This window comes from Melospiza georgiana, chromosome 22 (genome assembly GCF_028018845.1).
Source record: "Melospiza georgiana isolate bMelGeo1 chromosome 22, bMelGeo1.pri, whole genome shotgun sequence".
NCBI classification, from domain to species: domain Eukaryota; kingdom Metazoa; phylum Chordata; class Aves; order Passeriformes; family Passerellidae; genus Melospiza; species Melospiza georgiana.
The window spans coordinates 7486348-7510656 of record NC_080451.1 but is presented as its reverse complement, the minus strand read 5'-3'; the positions used below and the strand labels follow the sequence as shown (position 1 = coordinate 7510656).

Genomic DNA, 24309 nt, shown 5'->3' with positions numbered 1-24309 from the left:
GGCCGGCGCCGCACGTGGCTGCGGGGCATGCGCGCGCACGGGGGCCGCGTGCGGCGCCGCGTGAGGGGCGGGGCGGCGCCTCCGCCCGCGCTGGCCACGCCCCCCGCGCGCAGTCTCCTCCAATAAAGCGGCTCCGACCCCGCCTCCGCCTCCTCCTCTGTCCGCGGGGCGCGGCGCACGTGGCGCGGGTGTGTGGGAGCGGGGCCGCCGCGTGCGCCGCGTTACGTAACGGCGCGGGGCGGGGGCGCGGCCCCTCAGGGCGCTCCCGGCCCGGAGCGGGCACAGCCCGGGGTCGGCGGGAGAGGCGCGGCCTCGGAGGGGCGGGAAGGCGAAGCGGCGGCCGCCGGGCCCTTCGGCGCTGGGCAGCTGCGAGCTGAGGGGGCGCGCGGCGGGGAGCAGCGCGGGAGCGCGGAGCCCGCCCCGGTGCCCACTCGGCTCGGTGGAGAGCGGGGGGGGCGCCGCTCCTCCCACCGTCCCGTGAGGCGGCGCGTGCTCTGCCTGCAGCGCAGGCCGAGGGTCCGGCCGTGCCCCGGTGCCGCGGCAGCCGATGCCCCCCGTGCTGTGGCGCTCAGCGGATCCGCGATGGACGCGAGCGAGCGCCGAGGCGGCAGCGCGGAGCACGGCGCGGCCCGGGCCTGGGCTGGGGCCGGCCGGGAGGCGGCGGCGGCGCCCGGGGGGGCTGCGGGCGCTCGGTGCGCGGCGTGCGCGGGAAGCGGCCCCGGCGGGACCGAGCTGCACAGCCCCGAGTCCGGCGGCAAGAAAGCCAACAGGTACCGGGGCAGCGAGCGGGGATGTGCTCGGGGTGGGGAGCGGGAGCCGGGCGCTGCTCGGGCCCGGTGGCTGCGGGGCTCGGCGGTCACGGGCCGTGGGCAGGTGCGGTGCGCGGGAGCTGCCCGGGCTCCGGTGCGCTGTGTCCCTCCGGGGAGCGGCTGAGCGACCCTCGGAGAGCTTGGATGTGTACTTCAGTTAAATCTGTTTAGCAGTACCAAAACAGAATTACTGTTATTACTGAAATAACGTTTTTCGTGAGAGTTAGGAAATTCGGTAATTTATTTTTTTAATCTAAAAAAAAGTTAAGGAGCTATAATGTATGCAGCGTTGGGCAGGCTTGTGAAGTTACCACGCAATACTTACACTTATGTAATGATTTATATAGTAAGAGTACGATACTAATGACACTGTCGACTGGAAAAGAGTTACTAAAAAAATGGGGTTCATATCTCATCTGTAGGATTAGAATCTGTGATTTGAGGATATTGACTGCTTGTCTTTTAGTCTGTGAAATAAGCAAATATCAGGAGAGGGAGATTTTATCTGTTAACAGTTCTGCAGCTGTTGAAGTCAACAGTTAAAAAGTATGACGAAGACTCTGAAGTCACGAGGCATGAAATCTTTGTATCAGGTGTATTCTGAGGACCTCATGGTTCCCTGAGATGCTTATAGCCAGGTACAACCTTCAAGGCTTGAAAACCTTAGAGAGATCAAGAAACAGCATTTATTAATTATTTTAATACCTGTGTTATTTAGAAAATCTAGAGTAAACATCATCTTTTTAGTTGCTAGGCATCTTAGCAAGCTGAGTGGTTTCAATGTGGCTTTGCCATCCGTGACACTGGAGTTGGGAAGGAGGAAGGTAGAGGAGAAAAACTTCAATTGTAAAGAAGTGAGAAAGATATAACAGGAGATTTAGTAAATGAACATAAGGGCATTCCTGGATATTACATGACTCTGCAACCATTCCCATAAAATGTTAATTTAGGGAGTAATTTTCATTGGGTAGTAGTAAAAAAAATCTACACCAGAATTCTCTGGTGAAGTTTAACCTGTGTTTTACAGCGAGCAGCTGAATTGGAGCCAGTCACACAAAGATATGATGATGATGATCCAAGAAATGAAAAGGTGTTTGCCTGAGGAGAAAAGGAGTTCTAACAAGCCCAGCACCATCAGTGCTCTCAACTACGCCTTGCAGTGTGTGCAGCAGGTCCAAGGTACGTGTGGAGAAAACCTGGAGAAAGCAGCGTGGTGTGCATAGATGTGTCTGGCCACAAGTAGCATTAAAAGAATGCATTCCAGTCATCCTGTAAAGAGTTGATTTCTGAAGCACTGTGGCTTTGTTGCCAGTTTTTTTGTTAAGCAACAGTGTTATCTCTTTGTTGAGATACCCCTACTGCTTCTCTTTTCTTGAGAATCCCATAGCTAAGACGTGCCTAATAGTAACTTTTTATGTATATTAAGAAAAAGTTATTCCCATCCCACTTTGAAGAATTATTGGTTAGCTTGTGTTTTCCCACAGAACTAAGTAGCTAAAATTGTACTGCTTCTTCATGCTTGTATTCTTGTAACAAAATGAGATTACTCCAGTAGTATAATCAGTATTCCTTTTCCCTTTGTCACTACACAGACCTTCTCATCCCACCTTGGACTTCACCAAAAAGATGACAAAAGTACAAGGGCTGTAAGAAATATTTTCAAAGTAGTCTCCTTACTGACTTCCTTGTGTTTGTTTTGCTTCTGTTTTGTTTTTTTTTTTTTTTTTTTTTTTCAATTAGCAAACAATGACTTTTTCCAGGCTCTGAATGACCGAAGAGTGTTTCAGGCAGATGTGGTGACATACAGCATAGAAGAGTTGGTGGCAGTTGCATCTGAACACACTCCAAAAAACACTGTAAGAATTTAGGCACACTCAAGGAGTTAATTCAATTTCACTAAATATAGTCTCCTAACATTGTTGTAGAAATAGAATGTGCAAAATTGAAAGGCCTTTAAATTTTACCAAGGCAGACCTTCAATTTTTTTAAGATAAATCAAGATTACATCTGTGCTGTGTCAGTACCCAATGATAGTGAGTGCAGAAATAGTAATTTTTTTTGGCCAGAAGCAGCAAATAGCTGTTTGAGAATTTATTTACAGCAGAGTAATCTCTTGAGACAGAGAAGGATTTAAAACCAATCAGATCCATATTTCTGAGGGACTTCTGGTTTCTGTTTGTACTCTGCATTTAATTTTTTTTTCATGTTTTGCAATAGATGTTATGCATTCTGACTCTGCTTTAAAGAAGTGTTTCTTGAAATTCAGTACTGTTGAATGCTGTATCAAAAATATTGTAATGCTTGAAAAAATACAAAAAAATATCAGAAAGCTCTCAGAATTGTTTCTGTGTGTGGAATTGTGATGAATCCTCTGAAATTTTTGGAGGAGTGTGTGGAGTGATAACCAGTCATTCAAAGCAAAGACAAGCATTAATCTGTTCTGAGAAGACTAATGCAGTCTTATTAGCATTTGTAAATCTTGAGTACCTTGCTGCATTGGAGGTGTAGTGGATCACACACTACCCAACACAGCTTTAAACCCCAGTTTGAGGTTGTTCTGTGTGGTGGTTTGGGGTTGTTTTCCTTTTTATCCTTACATTATCACTGCCATGTTTCAGGCAATGATTGCCTTCAATGTTTGTTTTCCAGGACACATTTGTGGCTGTGTTCTCTCTGCTGTCTGGACGCATAGTGCACATTTCTGAGCAGGCAGCCTCCATTCTGAACTGCAAGAAGAAAGTGTTGGACTCCTCCCGGTTTGTGGAGCTGCTTGTCCCTCAGGATGTGAGTGTGTTCTACACACACACTGACCAGTCTCACCTGCCCCTTTGGAACATGGAGAGTCAAACAGGTGGGACATGGCAGTGCTTGTAAATGCTCTGGGTGTCTTCCTGTCTTTGCAGATGAGGACAGAGTAGTTATTTTAGATGCTTAGGCTACCAATGTGCATCAGCCTCATTTGTTCCTTTTCACTTTGAAAACTGGAGTGGGTATGGGACCAGTCCTAGCTAATCTCCTCAAGGCTTAACTCTTACTTAGGGTAAATAAAGGGCACATACTGCATTGTTTTATTCCATCTTTCCTAATACTGCTACTTTTTGAAAAGAAAGTCTGATTGTGAGCTTTAAGTTGTTTAATCTACACCTTATAGTTGCTTAGGTACTTTTCTTTATGGTCCTCTCACAGCTCATCAAACCCAAGTTTTAAGCTGATTTGCTATTCAGTGCTGGATGTGTCTGAAGTGAGACTTTTGAGTCCTGTGTTATTTGTGAGCAGTTCAAAAGCAGCTTGCAGGCCAAGGCTGTGTCTTTGGCCCACCTTGACATGGGGCTGTTCTGGCATCAGTTCTGAGAAGTCCAAAGTCCTTGGTATCAAGGGATATGAGACATCTGGAGGTTTTGAATGCCAGGGATTCCACAGCTTGGATGCCAGTGATGTGCCTACCCAGCAGAGCAGTGGCACCCCCGTGGAGCTGTGGTTTTCTTGCCTGTATATAGTTTTTGGTGCTTGGCTCATACAGCCAGGAAATATCACCTTTCCTTTTCACAGTGATGCACTGGAGAAAGTTTTCTTGGTGTGTTGATTGGTTGGTTGATTTGTTTGTTTCTTTTTTTTTTTTCATATGCATTTCCTCTGAATTTAGTTCCAGGTCAGTGATTTCTCTAAGAGTGAGTGAACTCTCACTCTTAGAGAAAGGAGAGATAACATTTGAGGTGGGAGCAGATTGTTGAACAAACAATTCAGTAGCTAAAGAGTAGGTTGTGAAACTTCAGTCTTGCTCAGAAAATCTGGAGAATGCAGAGTTTAACATAGTTCTGAGAGGTGTGACCTTTTGAAGGACATTAACTGATACTTTCAATGTGTTCATCTTATTAGCTTCTCCATATGAATATGCCCAGGTGAAATCCTTTTTCTGCAGGATCAGGTAAGTGCATTGTTACAGTTTTATTTTTGTGAAGGCTGACAAGGAGCACAGTACTAGCAGAAACTGTTCCATTGTTATAGCTGACCAGTGTGAGCTCCTGCAACTCCACCACAAAATGGGCTTTCTGTGTTTAATGTTGTCATCCAGTAGCACGTTTTGAACATCTTGCCCGGAGTGATGCATAAACTTGCACTGGGACAGAAGGAGAAAACTGTTTATACGTTTTTCTCTTGGACCTATTGGTTTCCTTAAGTACTGTCATGCAGGAGAATTATCTTGTGAAAAATTGCTGCTCCCCCTTTTACTGTTTGAGAGTGGAGGCAAAAAAAGTCTTTTGCGATTAAGATTGCTTGAGAGATTGGGGCAGAAGCCTTAATGGAAACTCAAGTCACCTAAGTCCCACTGTGAAGCCTGACTTGCTGCTGCTGTGAGTGCTGTTTGTTGCTTAGTACCTGACTAATCTTAGAGCCAAAAGAGGGCAAAAGTTGAGATTGGCTTTCAGTGTTCAGTGCAGTTCTGTCCCAGACTCAGGTGATCTCTGGATTTCAGTGAGAACTGTTGGCTTCTGAGCAGATAGGACACTTACTCCATCATTCAGTTGATCATTGATTCATTCATTTATTTTAACAACATTAGCTCTTACACAATTCAAGAGACAAAGGTGGTTTAAGGGCACTTGAAACGAATGCAACAGGACAGATAGCAATGTTAGGTTGGGAGAGCTGTTCCTTGGGTACATAACTCATTTATAACAGTTTTTCTCATTTTATAACAGTTTTTCTCCATGTTTTTGTACAACATCTGTCTCTACTCCCCTTATGTAACAGATCTTGTGATTGTGTTGGCTTTATGAATAAAAATATTTTTTCACAAGCACACACTCTAGGCTTAAGTAAGAAAATGGGTTTTTGTGAGTTAGACTACTTCTGTATCCAGTTTCCATTTGTATCTTTTGTTTTCCCAAAGACAGAAGTGTCAGAAGTAGTTTTTATGACACTCACTTCGCTTGCTTCTCTCTAGAAACATTTTACAAAACTAAGTGTGCAATAAGAAAGTAACTTTTAGTGTAAATTATAATCTTCCAAAATGTAACTCAATTCTTTCTGTAAGAGCTGGGTACAATATTGAAATTATAACAGGTGGAAAAGCACTTGCAATAGAAAGTGCAAATTGTTACCACAGCTCTTGCAAAGCCATGGTTAAGATGTCATCAAGGACATTGTGTGCTGCTACAGTTCAAAAACATTCTAGGAAGACAAATTCTTATGGAAGATACTCAACAACAATGCACCAAATCTGAAGCTGTCTTGCTTATGTAGGTCTGTGAAAACTAACCTTGAGGGAGACAGATACTTGAATTTTTTTGTTTTCCTAAAATGGTACAGAATAAACAACAAGCAGAAAAAGAACTGTTTATCTTGAAGGAGAGCACAAAACTGAATGAGTGGGTTTTGTGGATAGACCTGGAGTAAGAATTAGAAGGCAATCTTTAACCATTGGAGTAGGAGTATTTCTAAACAGTCTCTGAATGTAAGTGTTGGGGACAAAACATCTACTTGATTTCAGCAGGAGGGAGGTCAGTGTTGCTGAGTGTGTTGACCTTGGATCTCAAAGGAGTGTGCATAGGAGCTGATTATTTGGGTTTGTGCTCTGCATAACTTCTCTGGGCAGGGCTCTCAGCCCTGGCACACAGTATGGGAGCCTTGAAACCATGGTGTTAATCCCTTTTGCTTTTCCTCAGGGGTGGGAAAGATCAAGAACAAGAAGCACGTTGTTACCCCTTCAGAATCACCCCGTACTTGGTCCACGTGTGCACTTCTGTCCATGTGGATGCAGAGTCCTGCTGCTTAGCTTTGGCTGAGAAAATCCACTCTGGATATGAAGGCAAGTCAGGAGGTTCCAGTAGGAAAAATATCCAAGCCAATAGAAAAATTCAGTGTATGGAAGTCTTCTTCCTTTGTTTAGAGCCTGTGCTTGTGCAGTCTCACCTGTGTAAGCTGCAGCTTGTGTGTGCATGCATGCAAATCCAGAATATCTGTGCTGCCTTTGCCAGGCCCCAAAGCATTTGACTTCTACTTGTTATTTTTATTTTTGGGAGAAGTCTGTAGTACCTAAAAATATGTAACATTTCTATAAGTTACTGGTTAGAAAGCAGCAAACAATTATAAAGTTTAGGAACCTGTAAATGCCCAAGTTTTCTGTCTTAGTGCATATTTTGTTTCTATTAGCTCCTCGAATTCCTATGGATAAAAGAATATTCACCACCACACACACCCCTGGATGTGTTTTTCTGGACATAGATGACAGGTGAGAGATTTGAGTTTTTAAGATCTGTGAGGTATATATGGAGAGGTAGAAAAAATAATTTAGTGATGCAGCTGAAGACCCAAGTTAAGTAGCTGAACTGTGTGATTGGCAATATGTAATGAAACCTAACAGTTTTGTGTTAGTCCAGTCATGGAAAACATCTCATACTCCACAGATGTAATCTCTTTTGTTGGTTTAAAGCACATGTTAAACAGAACTGCTGTCAGTTTTCCTTATCCAGGGCAATGGGGAGCTGTGGTAGCATCAACAGTGGAAAATGAGCATAATTACTGATAATGTGCCTATGACCCATTATCTTCAAGATATATTTGTTTTTCCCTTTGCACGTAAACAAGCACAAAACTGCCTGCAAATATGAATATCTGTTAAATCTCCAGGCACAGAAATGTTTGTCATGGGTATTTATGTGTCAGTATTCAGTGCAGGATTATGAGATGGGTTGGGAAATGTTCTGTTGCTTTAGATAATTTCACTGTAGATTGTGCATGGGCACTTCACTGATTAGCAAAGGGTTAAGGATGGGAATAGTCAAAATGTTATTATAACCTGTGATAATGTTTGGGTTTCAGAGCAGTGCCTTTGTTGGGTTACTTACCTCAGGATTTAATTGGAACGTCCATACTGATGTATTTGCACCCAGAAGATCGTCCTCTGATGATCACTATTCACCGGAAAAGTAAGAGCTGCTTTTAGAGGAATTTCTGTTGGTTTTATGATTCTTTATCATTCCTTTATCATGTTGCTTGACATGTGACTGATCTGCAGTCTAGACAAAAATTAACTAATTAACTTGTGCAGTCAGTTTGAGATCAAAGTAAATTCAATCCCAAAGTTCTAAGAACCCCAGTCATGTTTGTGCTTGCACTACTGTCATATTGTAAGCTAAACCTTCTTTCTTATGTTTTTCTTCCAGTACTGAAATTTGCTGGCCAGCCCCCTTTTGAACATTTACCTATCAGATTTTGTACTCAAAATGGGGATTATGTCATCCTGGACACCAGCTGGTCCAGTTTTGTGAATCCTTGGAGCAGGAAAGTTGTGTTCATCATTGGCCGACACAAAGTCCGCACGTAAGTCAGTTGTGGAATTGATCAAATAAAGAGCTTTTCATTGATTACTCTGCAAAACAAAACAGTCTGAGTACTGAGGGACATCATTTGCTCTTGCTGATGTGACAACAGCCTAGCATCTGTCTTCACACCATTCCTTCAGAACGCCATTAGTCTTGTTTATTAAGTGTGAAAATAAGTGAATTACTTTGAAGTCAAAGGCAAAGCCAGCTTTTTATTTTAGCAGGTTTTTGCATATAGTTGATGTCCAAATTAAAGTACCAGTTTTAGATGAGCCAAAGCTAAAAAGCAGCATAAAATTAATCACTTTAACAATTACCTCAAATTCATTCATGCTCAGCAGAAAAACCAAATAATTTGCCTTCTTTTGTCATATTTACTTGATACAGCATTTAAATATTTACCAAGGCAACATCTTTTTAAAATGCAGTTAGTATTGAACATATAAATTGTTTTTTCAGATGTTTTTCCTCAGTCTTCAAGAAATTGGAAAATATGATTGACTGCCTTTTTACTTGGATTCTCTTAGAGAAAATGGCTTTTGTGAATGGCCTTCTGATTTTGCAAAGTGATCTTTTATACAAGATTTTATGGGATATGAGTTTGAGTTTGCCTTCTGATTGAAGGAGACAGAGGGGTGGGTGTCAGCTTTAACTGGTGTCTCTGCTGGTGTATTGACTTCCCTGGAGCTTCCCTGCTCAGAGCAGCTCAGGGGACAGATGACATTCCTCTGTGTTGACTCAGCAGAACAGTCAAAATAATCAAAAATCAATTAAGAATCTGTTCTAAGTGTTTGTAGCTATCTTTTCTTCATCAAATGAAAATGACCAGTGAAATACTGTTGGCTCTCTCCAGAAGCCCTCTGAATGAAGATGTCTTTGCCCCAAGAAGTAAAGAAACGAGCAGCGTGGAGAAAGAGATAAGAGAATTGCAAGGACAAATTTACAAACTGCTTCTGCAGGTAAAGAAGCCAAAAGCATTTCAGAACACAGGCTGGCCTTGTTAGTGAAGGCTAAAGAAACTTGAGTCTGATTAGTGGGCTCTTTTGAGGATGCTCTTTTAAAAGGTCTGAAAGGAAATTTCTACGTAGATACAGGCCCACCTCATTACAAAAAAAAAAAAAGCTGTTTGACATTTTTGCCAAGTCTTTATGTTGAAAGGTAAATCTGCATCTTGAAACAGTTTGAAGCATGGTAGAGAATTCTTCATAAGCAAGTGGTAGAGCCCAGACAAATACTGACTTTTCACTTTATTGTCTTTGTTTATTTGAAGTTCTGTGTTGCAAAGTATGTTGTTTCCTTCACTTTGTTCTCCTAGAGGATGATTTTTAAATTTCTTTCTCCTCTCATGCAGCCAGTTCACAGCAATGTTTCCAGTGGTTATGGGAGCCTTGGAAGCAGTGGTTCTTATGAGCACTACATCAGCATAGCATCTTCAAGTGACTCCAATGGGAACTGTGCAGAGGAGACACAGGAACCAGTAAGTCTAAATGTGTCACTGCAGAGTAGTGAAAATCCACCTGTAAAAATGAAAATGTTTACTGTGTACACGTGCTTCTCATGATGAATTTTACTGACATGGGAAGAATAAAGCCATGTTCAAGCTAAATTGGTTAATGACAGAGTGCTGGCTTTTGGTTTTTGCTCTTAATTTTGCTCACTGCTGTAGAAGAGAGTGGAATTAGTGCTGTCCTAAAACAAGCATTGCAAATACCTTATTTCCTTGTGAGCCTCCTGATGAATAAGTCATCAGCTTATTCTCACATTGAGTGCTTGGCATGGGTATTAAAACATCCAAATGCTGAGGTTGTTTGAGCTTTATCATAGTTAATTTACTGAAATTTACCATGATAATTGGATTAATTAAGTTTACAAATACCAATAGATACCAGGCTTAGGCTGATAGTCTGCTCCCTTTCAATTTGAAGAATACAAGTACCCAGCTCAGCTCCTATGGCCTCTTTGTGCTCATTTTATTCTGACTTTGCATTTTTTTGTGTGTCTCAAGATGACATTGCAACAAGTTTGTGCAGATGTCAACAGAATAAAGAACCTGGGGCAGCAGCTGTACATTGCATCGAGGAGCAAGCCACAGAATGCAAATGAACAGGCTGTGAGCTCAGAAGTTTTAGGAGGTAAGTTAATATAGATATGATCCTTAAAGTAACATGAGCTCCTGTAGATCTGGAGCCATGAGTTTGGCTATGTAGTGTTATGATGAGACCTTTAGATTGCATTTTTTAGCATGGTTTAGACCTGGAGTTTGTTTTGTTTAAAACCCAAACATAAGCTCCCCACCCTCCCCCCAACACATCTCTAAAAATAACCTCAGCAGATGCAAAACTTTTTAGCTCCTCCTTGAAATATGGAGGAACGTATCTATCTCTAGGTTAACAAACTTCTCATTTTTATACCTAAATATTTTCTAGTGAAAGTGCCCACGTGCTTGTAGCAAGTAGTCTGGAAGCTCCCCTTGATTACTTATATATGAACTCCTAGAAATGATCATAGGCTGGACAGTATGGCTTTAATTCCCACTGAAGCAGGGATTTAGTTACTGAGTGCTTCATTTTATATTAATGCACATAATTTGCAGTTTGTATGTAGCACAAATGTATGGAGAAAGCTGGATGCTCCCTCAAATATCATAGGAATCTGTATTAAAACATTTTGCTCTGTGATACTCTCTGTTAAAGTTAACTGCTGGTGTTGTCCTAGAGGACTGTACTGTCAATATTAATAGGACTCTGGCCAGTGTATTCATGGTATACAAAATTGTGAATTACTCTTAAATAATGGGTTGGATTCTGTGATGTATAAATTGAAAGAAGAGTAGTATTAATTGCAGCTTTATTTGCCACTTAAAAGCAGAGAGTTTTATATGCTGTTTTCTTAGTATTTGCTTTTTTGAATGGATGTTCAAGGGGAAGGGAGGGTTGGCTTTTTTCAGGCATATTTCCCCCAGTCCTTCCCATGCCTCAAAACATATAAATAGAGATTAAAATGCAGAGTAACTTTGTAATGACAGTTATTCTGTATAGGCCATAGGACCTTGTATCATTATGTGGATTCCAATATATAGTTACCTGTGTGTATATAAATATATATATAATCTCTGTGAGGGTAGTGTTTAGATGCCCTTGAGAGGAATATTTAAAGGTTTCCTCTGTTCCAGGGAAGAGGCACCCTGCTTCCTGTTTTCTTCAGACACTGAGAGGGGATGGCACAGAACCAGGCAATGCATTTTATGATGATCCAAAGAAGACTCCTCATGTTCCTTCCTATCAGCAGATCAATTGTGTTGATAGTATCATCAGGTATGAAACTATGAAAAATTTTAGTGATACAAGTTTAAGATTAATTGGTAGAAAGTAAATATCCAAGCAGTTTGCATTGGCCTTGAACTGGCATTTGAGTTGTGAGATAAATTTGGGATTGTTTGTAAAGTTTTCAGACTCTCTGAGCATTGAGATGGATTGCCCAGTCTGAATTACACAGTAATGAAAACTTTAAGACCTAAGATTCTGTTTGTAACTGTTTGTTGACATCTGTCATTGGTGCAATACCAATTTAAGTGAATTTTGATGATCATAATATGTCAGTGTCTTCTCATTACACATTGTGGGAAAATCCATATAAAACAGAAAGTTGATATAATTTATAAAATGTCGGTATTTCTTAACCCTGTGGATAATGTAATCTTTGTTTTTTCTTTTTTTCCCCCTTCAAAGAGTGGTAGATTTTATTTTAAATACTCCTTGGAAAGCAGATACGTGTCCAGAACTTCCTGCAGTGAATTTAAAATACTAGTTAACAACCTCTGGATCTCCAGTTTGGATTGTTCAAATGTTTGTCTCTCCAAATGGAGAAAAACACCCCCCAGAGTAGAGAGAGCTTCCTGTGATATGCTTTCATTTCAGATATCTAGAGAGCTGCAGTATTCCAGCATTGAAAAGGAAATGTAAATCTTCTGCAAATACATCATCGTCATCTTCAGAAGATGACAAACAAGTCCAGCAAAGTCAGCAGGAAGTCAGGGCATTGGAAGGTAACACAAAGTGTACTGACCATCATATTAGAACCACAAAAACTGATTTGGGTTTTTTTATATGTCACTTTTGTGTGTTCCAGAGTTTGTCCACTTTTCAAACTGTTGTGTTGCTAACAGTATTTTAGTAAATATTTGCCTAAATTGCCTAGATCTCCCAGTTAAACATAAGCTAAAATGTTAAATCTTTGAATGCATCAAAAGAACTCTTGTTTGTTGTTGTTAAATGAACCTTCTGTTGCTCACTCAGTTTATGCCACATTTAGTATGTGCTGACATTGCACTGGCATATAAATACTTTTTTTAGTATATAAAACTGTCTTATTTAATAGTCTGCATACTTACTGGTTATTTCTGAACCAGTGAGACTTGATGAATTGGGAGCAGAGTGCTTGGAATGGAATTCCATGTAGAAACTTTGTCATTTGCCAATAGATACTGCTATGCTGTCAGCAGTTGAGTCCCACACGCCAATATCTGCTGGTCTGGAAGAGACGCTGAAAGACCAGACAACTTCAGGCATGGTGGGAGCTCCTCTGGCAGACCTGACCCTGTCCAACAAGGCTCCAAGTGTCATATCTGTCACCAGCCAGTGCAGCTACAGCAGCACTATAGTGCATGTCCCACACCCTGAATCAGGTACTGTTCACACTCACAAAACACTGACTGATGTTTCAATTTACACAATGTTTCCAGCCTGAAGTACACGGTGAGAAAGTGTTGGTCATGGATTCTGAAATATTCAAGTACTGTTCAGGGTGCTGTGAAGAAAAATTTGAGCCTGGAGGTTTTTAAGGTGTTTTAGTAAAATAGTTTTAACAGACTACACTGTTTCCTTTCCCCTTGAACTTCATTGCACATGCCTCAAACACAACAACGTGCTTTTGGCCATTGAGGATTCAAATAAAAATTACTATGGGGCCAATGTCACTTCATTTTAATGCAGAAATAAGCAAAAAAAAAAAAAAAAAAAGTATGTAGCTGCTCTTTTACTAAGAAAATATGAAGAAAGACATGCCTCTAACTTCAAAGTGAATTTGAAATTTTCCAGACCATACAAAGGAATTTGCTCAATTGATGTTAATTTAACTGTATTTGAGTTGAAAGGGTGTTTTCTCCTCATGCCTCTGCTCAGTAGCTCAGATGAGATTTTCTGTTTAACACTCTGGGTATTGTGGTAGTTGACACCAGAAGGGCAGAGCAGAGAGTGATTTGTTTTCTTCCCTCTTCAAAGAAGTGACTACAATGGAGGATGCTGCTGTTGGAAGTGAACAAGTTGAGCTGCCTCCTGTGAATGCCCAGAGTCTCCCAGTGCTGCCTGAGGACTTAAAGCCAGTTGGGCTAACAAAGGAGACCTTGTCAGCCCACACTCAAAAGGAGGAGCAGAACTATGTTGACAAGTTCAGACAGAGGGTCTTGCTCTCTCCGTTTAGGACTTACCTTCAACAAGGAAGTGGAAGTAACAACAGACATTCCTGTGGCCAAGGTAGGCAGCAGCTTTGAGAAATAAAGAATTGTTAGATGATTTACAAGACCAAGCTGATCATGAAGTCTGGTTCTCCTTTGTATAAGTTAGTAAATATCTTATTGTGGCTGCTTATAGAATGCTTCCTTTGGATTGCCAAGATTTCACAGCAGCATTACCCACACAGAGGGTCTGCTCAGTCGTGGATCTTGCTGTCTTAGACTTTTCACAAATAGTGAAGTTATTTTCACAAATAACAGATAGTTATTGCAATAAAGCCTGCAAATCCCAGGAGTCTGTTGACATCTTTACATTCTTGAAAGAATGTAAAAGATCTGATTAGGATAAGCCAAAGTGATTGATAGGAAAATTGATGACATGAAGAAAAATGTTGTAGATATGTCAGCAAATCCATCACTGGTTTCTGGAAGAATTATCCAGAGGAAAGTCAGCTCTCTGGCTAAGCCACACTCATTTATCTAGGTGGTTTTCTTTTTTCTTTGTTTTTTTCTTTTTGCCTGGTTCTCTCATTTCAGTCAATATGTTTATTTTTCTTCCTCAGGTGATTCCCCTTCAAAGCAGATGAGCCCTGCTAACTGTAAAAAAGGAAAACATGGAAAATTCAAGCGCCAGAAACCTCAGAGACAGTGCTCAGATAGCCACTCTTCTAGTAAAAATAGAAATAGTCTTCCATGTGAGAAGAGAACAAATCAGAAACAGTTGTTCTCTCCCTCAGAAGTGTCCTATCTGAGCTCCTCCAGTCTGAATGTCCATCCTCCTGTGGGATTTCCTGCCTATTTGAACCCAGTGTCAACTTTTCCAGCCCCTTCTGGAGGAGAGCAGCTTGCCCTTCGCCCATCACAACCCCAGTCCATGTCCTCATCCCAGCTATGCTGTGGACCACAGTCATACCCAGTCTTTTACCCCCCAAACATAGGCACCTTCATGGCTGTATTTTTTCAGGGTTTCCCCATGTATGCTCAGATGCCTCAGCCTGTCTTTCTCCCTGGCCCTCAGTGTGTTTATCCCCCCTCCTCATATCCATGCACCACGTTACCCCCAGCACCCCCTCCTTGTGCTCCATCGCCTGCAGCACCACGCTCTGTGGATCAGCCCTTTCCAGCCTCTCCTCACTCATCTGTGGAGGACCAGCAAGAGGGCCAGTGTGACCAGGCCCTGCTGCTGAGCAGCTCAAGGAGCAGCTCCCCACTTCAGCTGAATTTGCTTCAAGAAGAGCTGCCAAAACCTATGGAGCTTTCCATTAGCGCTGATGTTAAGCCACATGCAGAAGATAAGCAGGTAAGTAACAAAGGTTTTTCAGGTAGAGGAGAAAGTGACTTTCACAGTGTTCTGTCACCCAACCAGTGGTGATGATCTGTGTGTCAGGGACACAGATTTTTGTCAGCTGCTTTTTCTGTTGGCTGTGCTATGTAGGCTGCAGGTCACAAATAGCACAGGAGGTGGAGAAAGCAGTTTATACTTGTGCTTATGGGAACTTGTACCAGTACAGTGTGGGCACTTAGTAAATGACAGAAATGTGAGATCTTCTGGTCTAGGCTGCCACAAGCTGCTTCTGCTGAGCATTCTGGCAGCAATGTTTTCAATAGAACTGTCAGCTAGAATTTGGGGTTTGGGGCTTTTGATGCATGTGGAACTCGGTTAGTGCTGCGCAATTTGCATCCTTTTTCACCCAGTCCCACAGTCTCTGTGGAGAACCAAAACAAAGGGAAGATATTTTTCTAATTACTCCCTCTGTCTCCCAGGGATGCAGCTAATGAAAGAAGAACAGGGATCCGTGTGGGTCGGTTTCCATACATGGGCATAGAAAAGGCCTCTCCAACTTCCGCGGTAAACTGAGGCAGGAATCTGAGCTCTGCAGGCAAGGAAAAAAATGTTGCCTCCTGAATCCAGATTGGGCTGGAAAGGCTGGAGCAGCTGAAACTGCAGGGTAGGGTCCTGAAAGGGGAGCTGGTGTACCTGGAGCTGCTGAAGCAGTTGCTTCGCATAGTGAATCAGGGGAAGACTCTCATTTTCCCTGTAGTGCACCTTTGCTTGATGTGTATGGCTGCTTGATGCCATCCAACAGGATGTGAAGGGAACTGACTCCTCTCTTGTCAGCAGAAATTGTAACTTTATGCAGCCATACAATATTCTGGCAAATTGGGGAAGGATCTACAGCAGAAACCAGTAAACTAGAGTTCAGATGCTTGTTGATTTTCACCCATGGAAGAGTGTTATCCTGAGCTGTAAACCACCACTCATTTTCAGAGCTAAAACCTCCAAACCTGTTGAATTGATAGGAGAACTTGGTCAACATGTGGCAAATGCAATAACTGCATGAATTTCCTTTTACATACTTAAATGTAACTTCTGTGGATGTGTTGGATCTGCTTTTTGTCTCCAGGATAATGAGCCAGAAGATAATGGTAAAACTGCTGCTCCTGAATTTCCTGACCGCTCGTTGTACAAGGACTCACAGTTGGGTTCAGGCTCAGCAGCATCAGGCAGTGGATCAGCTTTATCTGGTTCTTTAGGCTCTAGCTTCAACGAGACTTCTGGTCATGGCACAGGTAGGGAGGCCCAAGATTTAGGTGTTTGGTGCTAGATGGCTTGCTAACATGGAATGTAGTGGGGATGGGGAAATCCATGTAAGAAGATCCATGGCCTTTACTTCTCATCAGCTTTCAGTGTTTGAAGCCAAGTTTGTTTCAGTCACTGTTGGAAATGAGTCTAAGAAGCTATTCCTTTAACCTGGAAGTCACTCTTCATTTTTCTCATTATCACTTTTGTCTGCATTAGATACTACTTCACATCTTGCTTGGCTAAAGGTGAATCTGCCCAGAGCCTCAGAAGCAGAGAAGTTGAGCCAATTAATTTTGAGAAAAGTAATAGAGCTTTGAAGATCTTGAATAATTTGAGACAATGCACTTTATCTTTGAATTCTCAATAGGTAGTAATTGCTAGAGCAATCATCTGGGAATACCTGTGTTTGTATTACAGAATTGACTTGCAAGAATACACTGGGGGTGGTGTACTTGTGCTGAATTATTGGGATTTTCCAGGCATCTGCCTTTTTTTTTTTTTTTTTTTAATGGTCATTCTCAGCAGGTAGTGGGAAAAGCAGCAAGTATTTTGCCAGTAATTATTCTTCTGGAGCTTCCAAAGAAGAGGAGAATCAGGAAGCAGAAGAAAAAGGGACAGCTTATCAATTGAAGCATGAGTCAGCCTGGGTGAAGATGGATCACACACCTGAGAGATTTCTAATGAATTACCAAATGCCAAACAGGTTGGAAAACATCAACAATTTCTGACATGTAGATTGGAATTGTGCATGGAACTATAGGATTAAAGTGAGACTGTAGAAACAGCACACATACCAATGAAACTTCAAGAAGGTGTCTTAGATTTTTTTTGTCCACTTTAGGCCTGGCTATTTACTTACTTTTTGTCTATTTTTTTCCCATTCCCCTGTCTATTAAAATAAGGTAACATGTAATCTTTTTTGCTGAAGTATTAATGGGATTGGTACAGAACAATTAATATTATTGTCCTGTACTTTGAATGCATAAGGGAGTAAAACTACAGTTGCTTGTAATATATGTATTTATATATATAATTTGTAATTGGGTTCCACATTTTAAAAAGCACCACATAAAGCCATAAAACAAAAAAAAATCCACACCACTACCAAAAACTTGCAACAAAACCAACAGCAAGCAAACCCCAGACTGTGAGCCCAGTGTTGAAAGCAGCCTTACAAAGCAAATAAGGTAGGAAGTACAGTTCCCTTTCAGCAGCTGATGCTGTTTAGGCTTCAGCCATGGACTGTGGTGAAGAGACTCTCACAATGTCAGTCAGTGCCTGCCCTGTGTGCTCACAGGTGTCTCTTCCCTGCAGAATCAAAGAGGAGGTTCTAAAGCAGGATCTGGAGAAGCTGGCAGTCATGCAGAAGCAGCAGCCTTGGTTCACAGATGGGCAGAAGAAGGAGCTTGCAGAGGTGCACTCGTGGATCAGGACCCAGACTGTGCCCCTGCAGATCAGCACCCAGGTGAGGAATGGAGCTGCAGGTCCCTCCTGCCTTGGCCAGCCCAGGCATTTCCAGCCAGGGCCACCTTACAGTGCCATGATCTCCTGTAAGGCATCTACAGTTGGTTTTTTTCTCTTGGTGTTAAGTCCTTTGCTCTATTTCTTCTAAAATTGTTGCTATAATTGAATAGTATGTAATGCTGGGATATCAGTAAAAATTAGATCACGTGTGATCAGGAAGGTGAGAAATGCTCAGTCACAGAGGGGGTCAGGTGTATTGTAAGAAACACAAAAATGGCCAGTTTTTTGTAGATTAATCAATCATTAATTGATTCAGTCTTATATTTTGTTATTTTATCTGGTATAACTCTTGGACACTGCTAAACTGCTTCTGGTTTGCCTTGATGTGTGTTAGAGACTCTCCTGATCACTTTAAAGGGCTCCCAGGTGCTGTGGAGAACAGCAAGACAGATCTAGTCCCACAAAGACTTAGAGCTTCAGTGTTGAGTTGTACAGAAAATTTTAAGGCTGTGTTCATGCACTTGTGTACCAGAAAAATCTTTGTCTTTTAGCACTGCATGTTGGGCTGGAATTGTGAAATGTGGTGCTCTGAGATGTGGTGTTTATTCCTAGAGAAGAAAAACTCAGACATGGATGTCCTTGGCTGTGGAACAAAACTAGAAAACTAGTCTCTGTTTTTCTAATACCTCATTGATAACATGTGTCCTGTTGTGGTTAAGAACTCTGTTTGATTCTGATAGCAAAATTAGGTGCAGTGATTGTATAGAAAATTCTGTTGAATGTTTATAACCTCAGATGTTAGGAAATGTATTGGTATGCAGATACCACTATTTTCTATCTAAGGTCCTGAAACTGTTCCTAAACAGAAAGTCATGTTTTCCAGTGCAGATTGTGATTTTGCAAATACAACCAGGCTTCTGACAGCAGCAAGAAATACAGGACTTCTGTTTGGAGAGTTTGTTTCAATATTGTACGAAATGGTACAATATCAAAACATAGTCTCTAAACAGAAGAACAAGAAAATACCAATATCAAGAACAAGAAAAATATCAATACACTCAGGCATTTCAGCTGTGTATGTTAGTCAGTGTTGTTTGCTGTTCAGGCTGCAGTCCAAATCTTCAGTAAGGATAAAGCTGAATGATAAGGTCTTCAAATTCAAGAAGACCTTATAATTCAGAAGAATGATAATTTCAGAAGAAATTCAAGAAGAAAGTCGCATGCCTTTTTTTCTTAAAGGTAGAACTGCATGTTCCACTAACCAAATTAACAGATCTGAGGCAAGGTAAATGGCAGGTGTATAATTAATCTCTGCTTTTAGAGAGGTCTCACCCCACTGGTGAGATGTTTCAAGAGATTGCAATGTATCATTCCATAGGATTTGACCCTTTGAAATATACTCATAAAAAGAATTTAAATTTCTGTTTCTTGCTCCTTTGCAAAGGGCTGTGTGACGTGTGACAGCAGGGAAGGAAGTTGTGAGGCTGCAGTGGCTGATGAGAGCATGGAGAACAAGGGAGAGCCACGCTGAGGACATCAGCCCTGTGCCAGTGCCACTGCTGGGTGTCATTGCCACCCTGTTCCCTCCTCTGGCTTTGCTCCATGATCTCCATGGCCACCTCTGACCAACATGAGCAGTCACACATGAAACTCCATCTCCCTCCTCCACCCCTCCACTCCTGGCATGACTCTGAAGACAATCTTTCAGTGGGAGGCTCTTTCACTTTCTGACCTCATGGAATGGGTTATGTTTGTAACCTTGAACTGCTCAATGATGAGCAAAATACAAAGATTTCTTTTGGTTTGGGTGTTTGTTCTTCTGAAGTTAGCAAGTGTGAAAAGATGCAGTGTTCAACAACCTGTGGTGATAAACCTACTGATCAGAGCATGTTTACTCTCCAAGGTGGATGTATTGAAGCCCAGCTACAGTGCTCTTCATTTTTGTTCAATATTTAAAGGTCTAAACTAAAGATCCAAATAATCTGAGGCTCTGAAATTGATGTAGCTGGTTTGAGAATCTAAAGAGCATCTGAAATTGGCTGGGTTGTTCTGCATCAAATGCCTTTTGCCAGCTTGTGCCCATTGAAAAGAAGTAAACTGAAGTGGAAAAAAGCAAATTATTCCCTATGGTTTTTTGTGATGTGTGTTTTGGAGTCAAGTTGTTTTACAGCTTTTGATTTTAAAGCTGTGTTTATCAAGACAGATACATAAATTAATTAAGGATAACTGGTTTGCAAATACACCAGAGATGAAATTACATACAGCAATTAAAAAACCCCCAACCAACCCAAAAGTATCAATCTACAAGCTCTGCTTTTTAAAAACAGACCCATGGAAAATTTTCTCTCTCAAGGCAAGTAGTTATCAATTAAAGGAGTTACATGTAATGTAAGATAAAAGATGGGTTTGTATCTGAATGTTTTCTTTCTTGAGTGATGAGAGGGAGTTGAATCCAGACATAACAAATAGGAAATTATTTAAGCAGTTTGTCTGATTTGTTTTTGTTGTGGTGATGCCAAAACCAAAAAGAATTCATTTCATTTCTTCTGCTTTCAAAACTCACATGTTGTGGAGCTAAACTTGAGCATCAAACCACATACTCATTATTTCTTAGCACTGTTGACTTCCTGCATAAGATTTAACCTCTTTCATTGTAATGGAGTCTCTGGCTGTTGAAATCCATGGATGAAAAAGGAATTTTGTAGTTCAGAACATGGTAACCACTTCCAGTATGTAAAAGGACTTGTTCTTATTAATGTCTCAAAGTGCTCTTCAAACAGGATATGCTTGGCTGAAAACCTGGTAAATTTTGTCTGATTTCCCCTCTGCTTATCAAAAGCTGGATGTAATCAGATTTTCCTTGTGCTGTTATTACTCACCTTAGCTTTCTCAGCAAAGAGTTTAAGAATGTAACATGTTATTTACCCTTTTGTTCTGTGTAATCCTTTTGCTGCTGTGTGAAATATTTTCATTTCTCTAGTTTCAGTTACTGGTAAGGTTCAAGTAAAATACTGTGATCTGCAGGTTATTGAAGGAAAATGATATTTATCTAAAGGCTTCTTTACTTGTAAAAGTCAATCCAGTGACAATCTTTCTTGTTAAAGATTATTTTAAGGAAAGTTATTTTTACAGAATTTTGAGTTTTCAAGGCTAATTTGACTCAGGCAGCATTCTTTTTATGGATTTGGGGGTTTTTCAGTGTTTTTGCCTGCTCTGTTTATACCTGTTGGTTTTTACTTATTCTTAAGCTACCTTTCTTTGTCTTTCAGATTTTTCAGCTTGAATTTGTTTTTTTTCTTGTGTTGCAAATCAGCAGAGTTCCACACATCCTCAGTACTGCTTGTGTTCAAATTGCAAACACCTCTTAAAATAACAGATTTCAGTAGGTGTTTACATGTAGCAGGTCATGTATTCAAGTAGGAAGATGTGGGCAATATCTTACACCTTTCCTAGTCTTTTTACAGCATTTTCCAAACAAGTTATTCTGCTTTATAAGCACACTGCCTAAAATATTTGCTCTAAAACATGTAATCAGATACTTCGTGTAAGGGTTCTTTCTTGATTGGCAAGCTTCTTAATTAACTTCTCTGTCAAATTAGACTTATTCACTAGAATTCATTCTACTTAGCTGTGCTTAAATTAAAATGATTGCTTCAATGCATTTTGAGATTTAGTGAAATAGATTAAATGGAATATTTCAGGTAAGGACAGCTGTCTCCTTCAAAACAGCTTGGAACCCTAAGCCAGAAAGTAAGTTATGGTAACAGTAGACTCTTTTGTGTACATTATTTTTATTTCCTGAGTTTGGAAGTTTTGTTCATTTCCCAGGTATGAAAATGAGCTGATTTGCAATGTCTTAGCAGGCAGACATGTAATCTCTTTTGTAAAACAGTGAGACAGTTCAGGAGAATGGCAATATGTACCTAACACTTGAATAATGCTTTTGATCCATAGGTTCATGAACATGTCAAAAAGATGACTTTTATTATCCCAGCTGTATAAAAAGAGGCAGAGACACAAAGCTGCAAACCCACAGTTTATTCCAAAGTCAGGAGTAAAATCTGGGAGTCTTCACTTGCTGTATCCTGTGCTGTCTTTGCTACAAGTGATCCAGATTCTGTATGTAGAAACCTGATCATGTTACCTGTGTTTCTTGTTTGGAGATGTTAACCTTTCTTGTACCCCCTGCTGCTGTGAATTTGTGCCCATAGAATCATTGAGCAACAGCCCAGAGAGTTCTTTAATTGCTGTGAATCCCACAGACCCTCTGGCCATATATTATGAAAATTCATGTGCCTAGGAGTTTGAATTCCAAGTTTGTAATCCTGGCTAAATCTTAAATGCAGGATCCCTTCTCTGGGGCTACACATTTCCTGGGTTATGGAAAAATTATGGTGTAAGAGAACAATGTAAGAGGAATTAACAGAATAATCAGTGCCCTGTGTGATAGGACAATTATTTGCCCAAAAATCAAACAGTCTTGGCTGCAAACTCAGCAGGTTTTATCCCCTGAGTATAAAAAATCCCCAAACTTTCCCCAGGTACTCTTTACCCTGATAGAACCACAACTTCATCATGCAATGAAATGCCTTATCAAGCCTTTGACCTCATTTCCATAAGTTTTCAGGAACTGGCAGTTTTTACTTCAGCTTGTACTCCTCTTTCAGTCTCTGTAGTGTGCTGGAGTGATCACAGCAAGATGCACTTCTGATCAGAAAGGCCAGTGGAGGGAGTGTTGCAGCTGGATTTGCACCTGCTGTTTTGTTTCTGTGGCTTTGTTTTGCCTGGCAAAATGTTGCAGACAGTTTAGAGCTGCTTGGAAAAATCACTTTTTTAGTGGTCAGAGGGAAAACATGCTGGTACAGCACTGATGCAGTTACTGCCCCCTGTGGGGGTGTCAGCAGTTTGGAAACCCTCAGAGGATTTCGCTGGCAATCTTTTTTTTTTTTTGTTGTTGTTGTTGTATTCATAAATGTAGAATTATGTTTTTAAAAGATGAGTTGTTGTGCAGATATTTTCATGGCATTGCTATGAAGAGAAGGGACCCTCATGTATTTTTACAGTGTGGTAAATACTTGCTGAATGAGTAATGTATTGGTAAGTTTATCTTCCAGCTGAATCCAGTTTTGAATCACAATTGAATGAATTTTTACATCAGTTGGTAGGAGTATTTTATTGAAACAATATTCAGCTGTGGTTGAATTTACAGTTGTGATTTTAACTGTACACTTTAAAGGAGCATCTGATTTTATAAATAAAACTGAAAAATATACTGCAAAGAACTGTTCAAATGTGTGTTTGTTTTGCTTTTGGCAATGTGTAGAAAATACTTTTAGCAGAACCCTCAATACTTTTTTTGCTTGTACATGGGTTGGGGTACACTGAAAATGGCCATGTTGTGGCCATTTATGCTGTTTTGTTGAGGGATTTTGTGGTTGTTTCTTTTTTTCAGTCACACTCCACCTTGCCAACTCCAGGATATGATCTTTCTTTTCTGCATTCCACAAGGGCAAGGACTTCTTGTGTGTGAAACATTAAATCTGTATTTCTAAACTGCTGGGATTTGGCATGCAGGACTTAAAACTTCTGTCTGTGTGACTTTTCTAAAAAGTTTTTGTTCTAGAGGAAGTACAGAGAAAAAAAATGAAAGGTTTATTTCGTGAACATGTCTCATAGAGAAGGAAGTTCTTAAATAATTGCAGAGCAACAATTTGTTCATCTTTTTCTGCTTTAAGGGACATAACAGAGAGATATGATTGATAGTGCTGAAAGAAGCCTGCAGGAGAAAGGCAGAATCACTGCAGGGAGTACAAGGTACAGAACAAAAGTAGCATCATACTGAAATTGGAAAAGAAAGAAGTAATCTTAGATGAGTACATAACTGAACTGCTTCTGATGAGGTAAGTCATGCAGTGCCTTGAAATACAGGCATCTTGAAAGTAACATTAGATGTATCATTGCTGAGGGTTTATTGATTTTTTTTTTAAAGGGTTATTTGGTCATTTAAAGCATTCTTAAAACTGAGTCAAATTATCTATCTATTCCAAAAAATGAGGATAAATGAAATGGGCTTGTGAAATGAAAAATGTTCAGGCTTGGATCTATGTTTTTATTCAGAGATCTGGGCTCTCTCAGCCTATCCACGTTTCTGATTCTCAGTAGCAATCATCCTCCTGCCAGCTCAAGTCCTGGCTCAGCTGAGAACCTGCAGGTACACATTTGTGTGGATGTCAGAGGTGAGCTGCACCATGTATTGCTGTATTTTTTGGCAGATGGTGAGAAACTGGACCTTGGTGCTTCATCATCCCATTCTCAGAAGTAATGGGTCTGTATTTTCTGTAGTAGATTTGCTTCAGAGCAGCCTGGTCCCTGTCAGGGTGTCCATCACACATTCCTGGGAGCTGTGCCTGCTTGGCTCCCAGCTGCAGCTCCAGTTTGCCTCTGCTCCTTCTGCCCATGGGCTCAGAATGCTCCTGGCTGACTTCCCCAGCTGCACCTTCCCATGGAAAGGCAAAACTGCCTTCCAGACTCAGGAATTCTCTGTGCCAGTCCCAGCCCTGTCTGTGCCCTGCAGGAGAGAGGGGGAGCTCTGAGCTGACAGCTGGCAGGAGCTGGATG

General features: G+C 41.1%; 1 protein-coding gene across 5 annotated transcripts; it reads left to right on the top strand.

The window, feature by feature from the left end:
- The first annotated feature begins 582 nt into the window (after positions 1 to 582).
- Positions 583 to 22973, top strand: PER3 (period circadian regulator 3). 5 transcript variants are annotated; one of them, XM_058039194.1, is made up of 21 exons: positions 583 to 770; positions 1837 to 1988; positions 2550 to 2665; positions 3459 to 3660; positions 4686 to 4734; positions 6476 to 6618; positions 6963 to 7041; positions 7632 to 7738; positions 7976 to 8132; positions 8988 to 9093; positions 9486 to 9611; positions 10140 to 10266; positions 11307 to 11448; positions 12052 to 12179; positions 12615 to 12818; positions 13414 to 13665; positions 14207 to 14943; positions 16049 to 16214; positions 16750 to 16930; positions 17542 to 17692; positions 19136 to 22973. In XM_058039194.1, the coding sequence occupies exons 1-21, from the start codon at positions 583 to 585 to the stop codon at positions 19220 to 19222; spliced, it is 3600 nt and encodes a 1199-aa protein (XP_057895177.1). In that variant the 3' UTR covers positions 19223 to 22973. The 5 variants fall into 5 exon arrangements, with proteins under 5 accessions (XP_057895177.1, XP_057895178.1, XP_057895180.1 ...); XM_058039195.1 differs by having other exon boundaries at positions 689 to 770; positions 13417 to 13665; XM_058039197.1 differs by having other exon boundaries at positions 689 to 770; positions 16753 to 16930.
- Positions 22974 to 24309: the final 1336 nt, after the last annotated feature.

What these genes read in the sequence shown, in the direction of transcription:
- PER3 (XM_058039194.1), top strand. Translation starts at nt 583, where the DNA reads ATGGACGCGAGCGAGCGCCGAGGCGGCAGCGCGGAGCACGGCGCGGCC. An exon ending in GAGCTCAGAAGTTTTAGGAG is followed by an intron (nt 10,267 to 11,306) that starts GTAAGTTAATAT and finishes CCTCTGTTCCAG; the next exon opens with GGAAGAGGCACCCTGCTTCC. An exon ending in GGAAGTCAGGGCATTGGAAG is followed by an intron (nt 12,180 to 12,614) that starts GTAACACAAAGT and finishes ATTTGCCAATAG; the next exon opens with ATACTGCTATGCTGTCAGCA.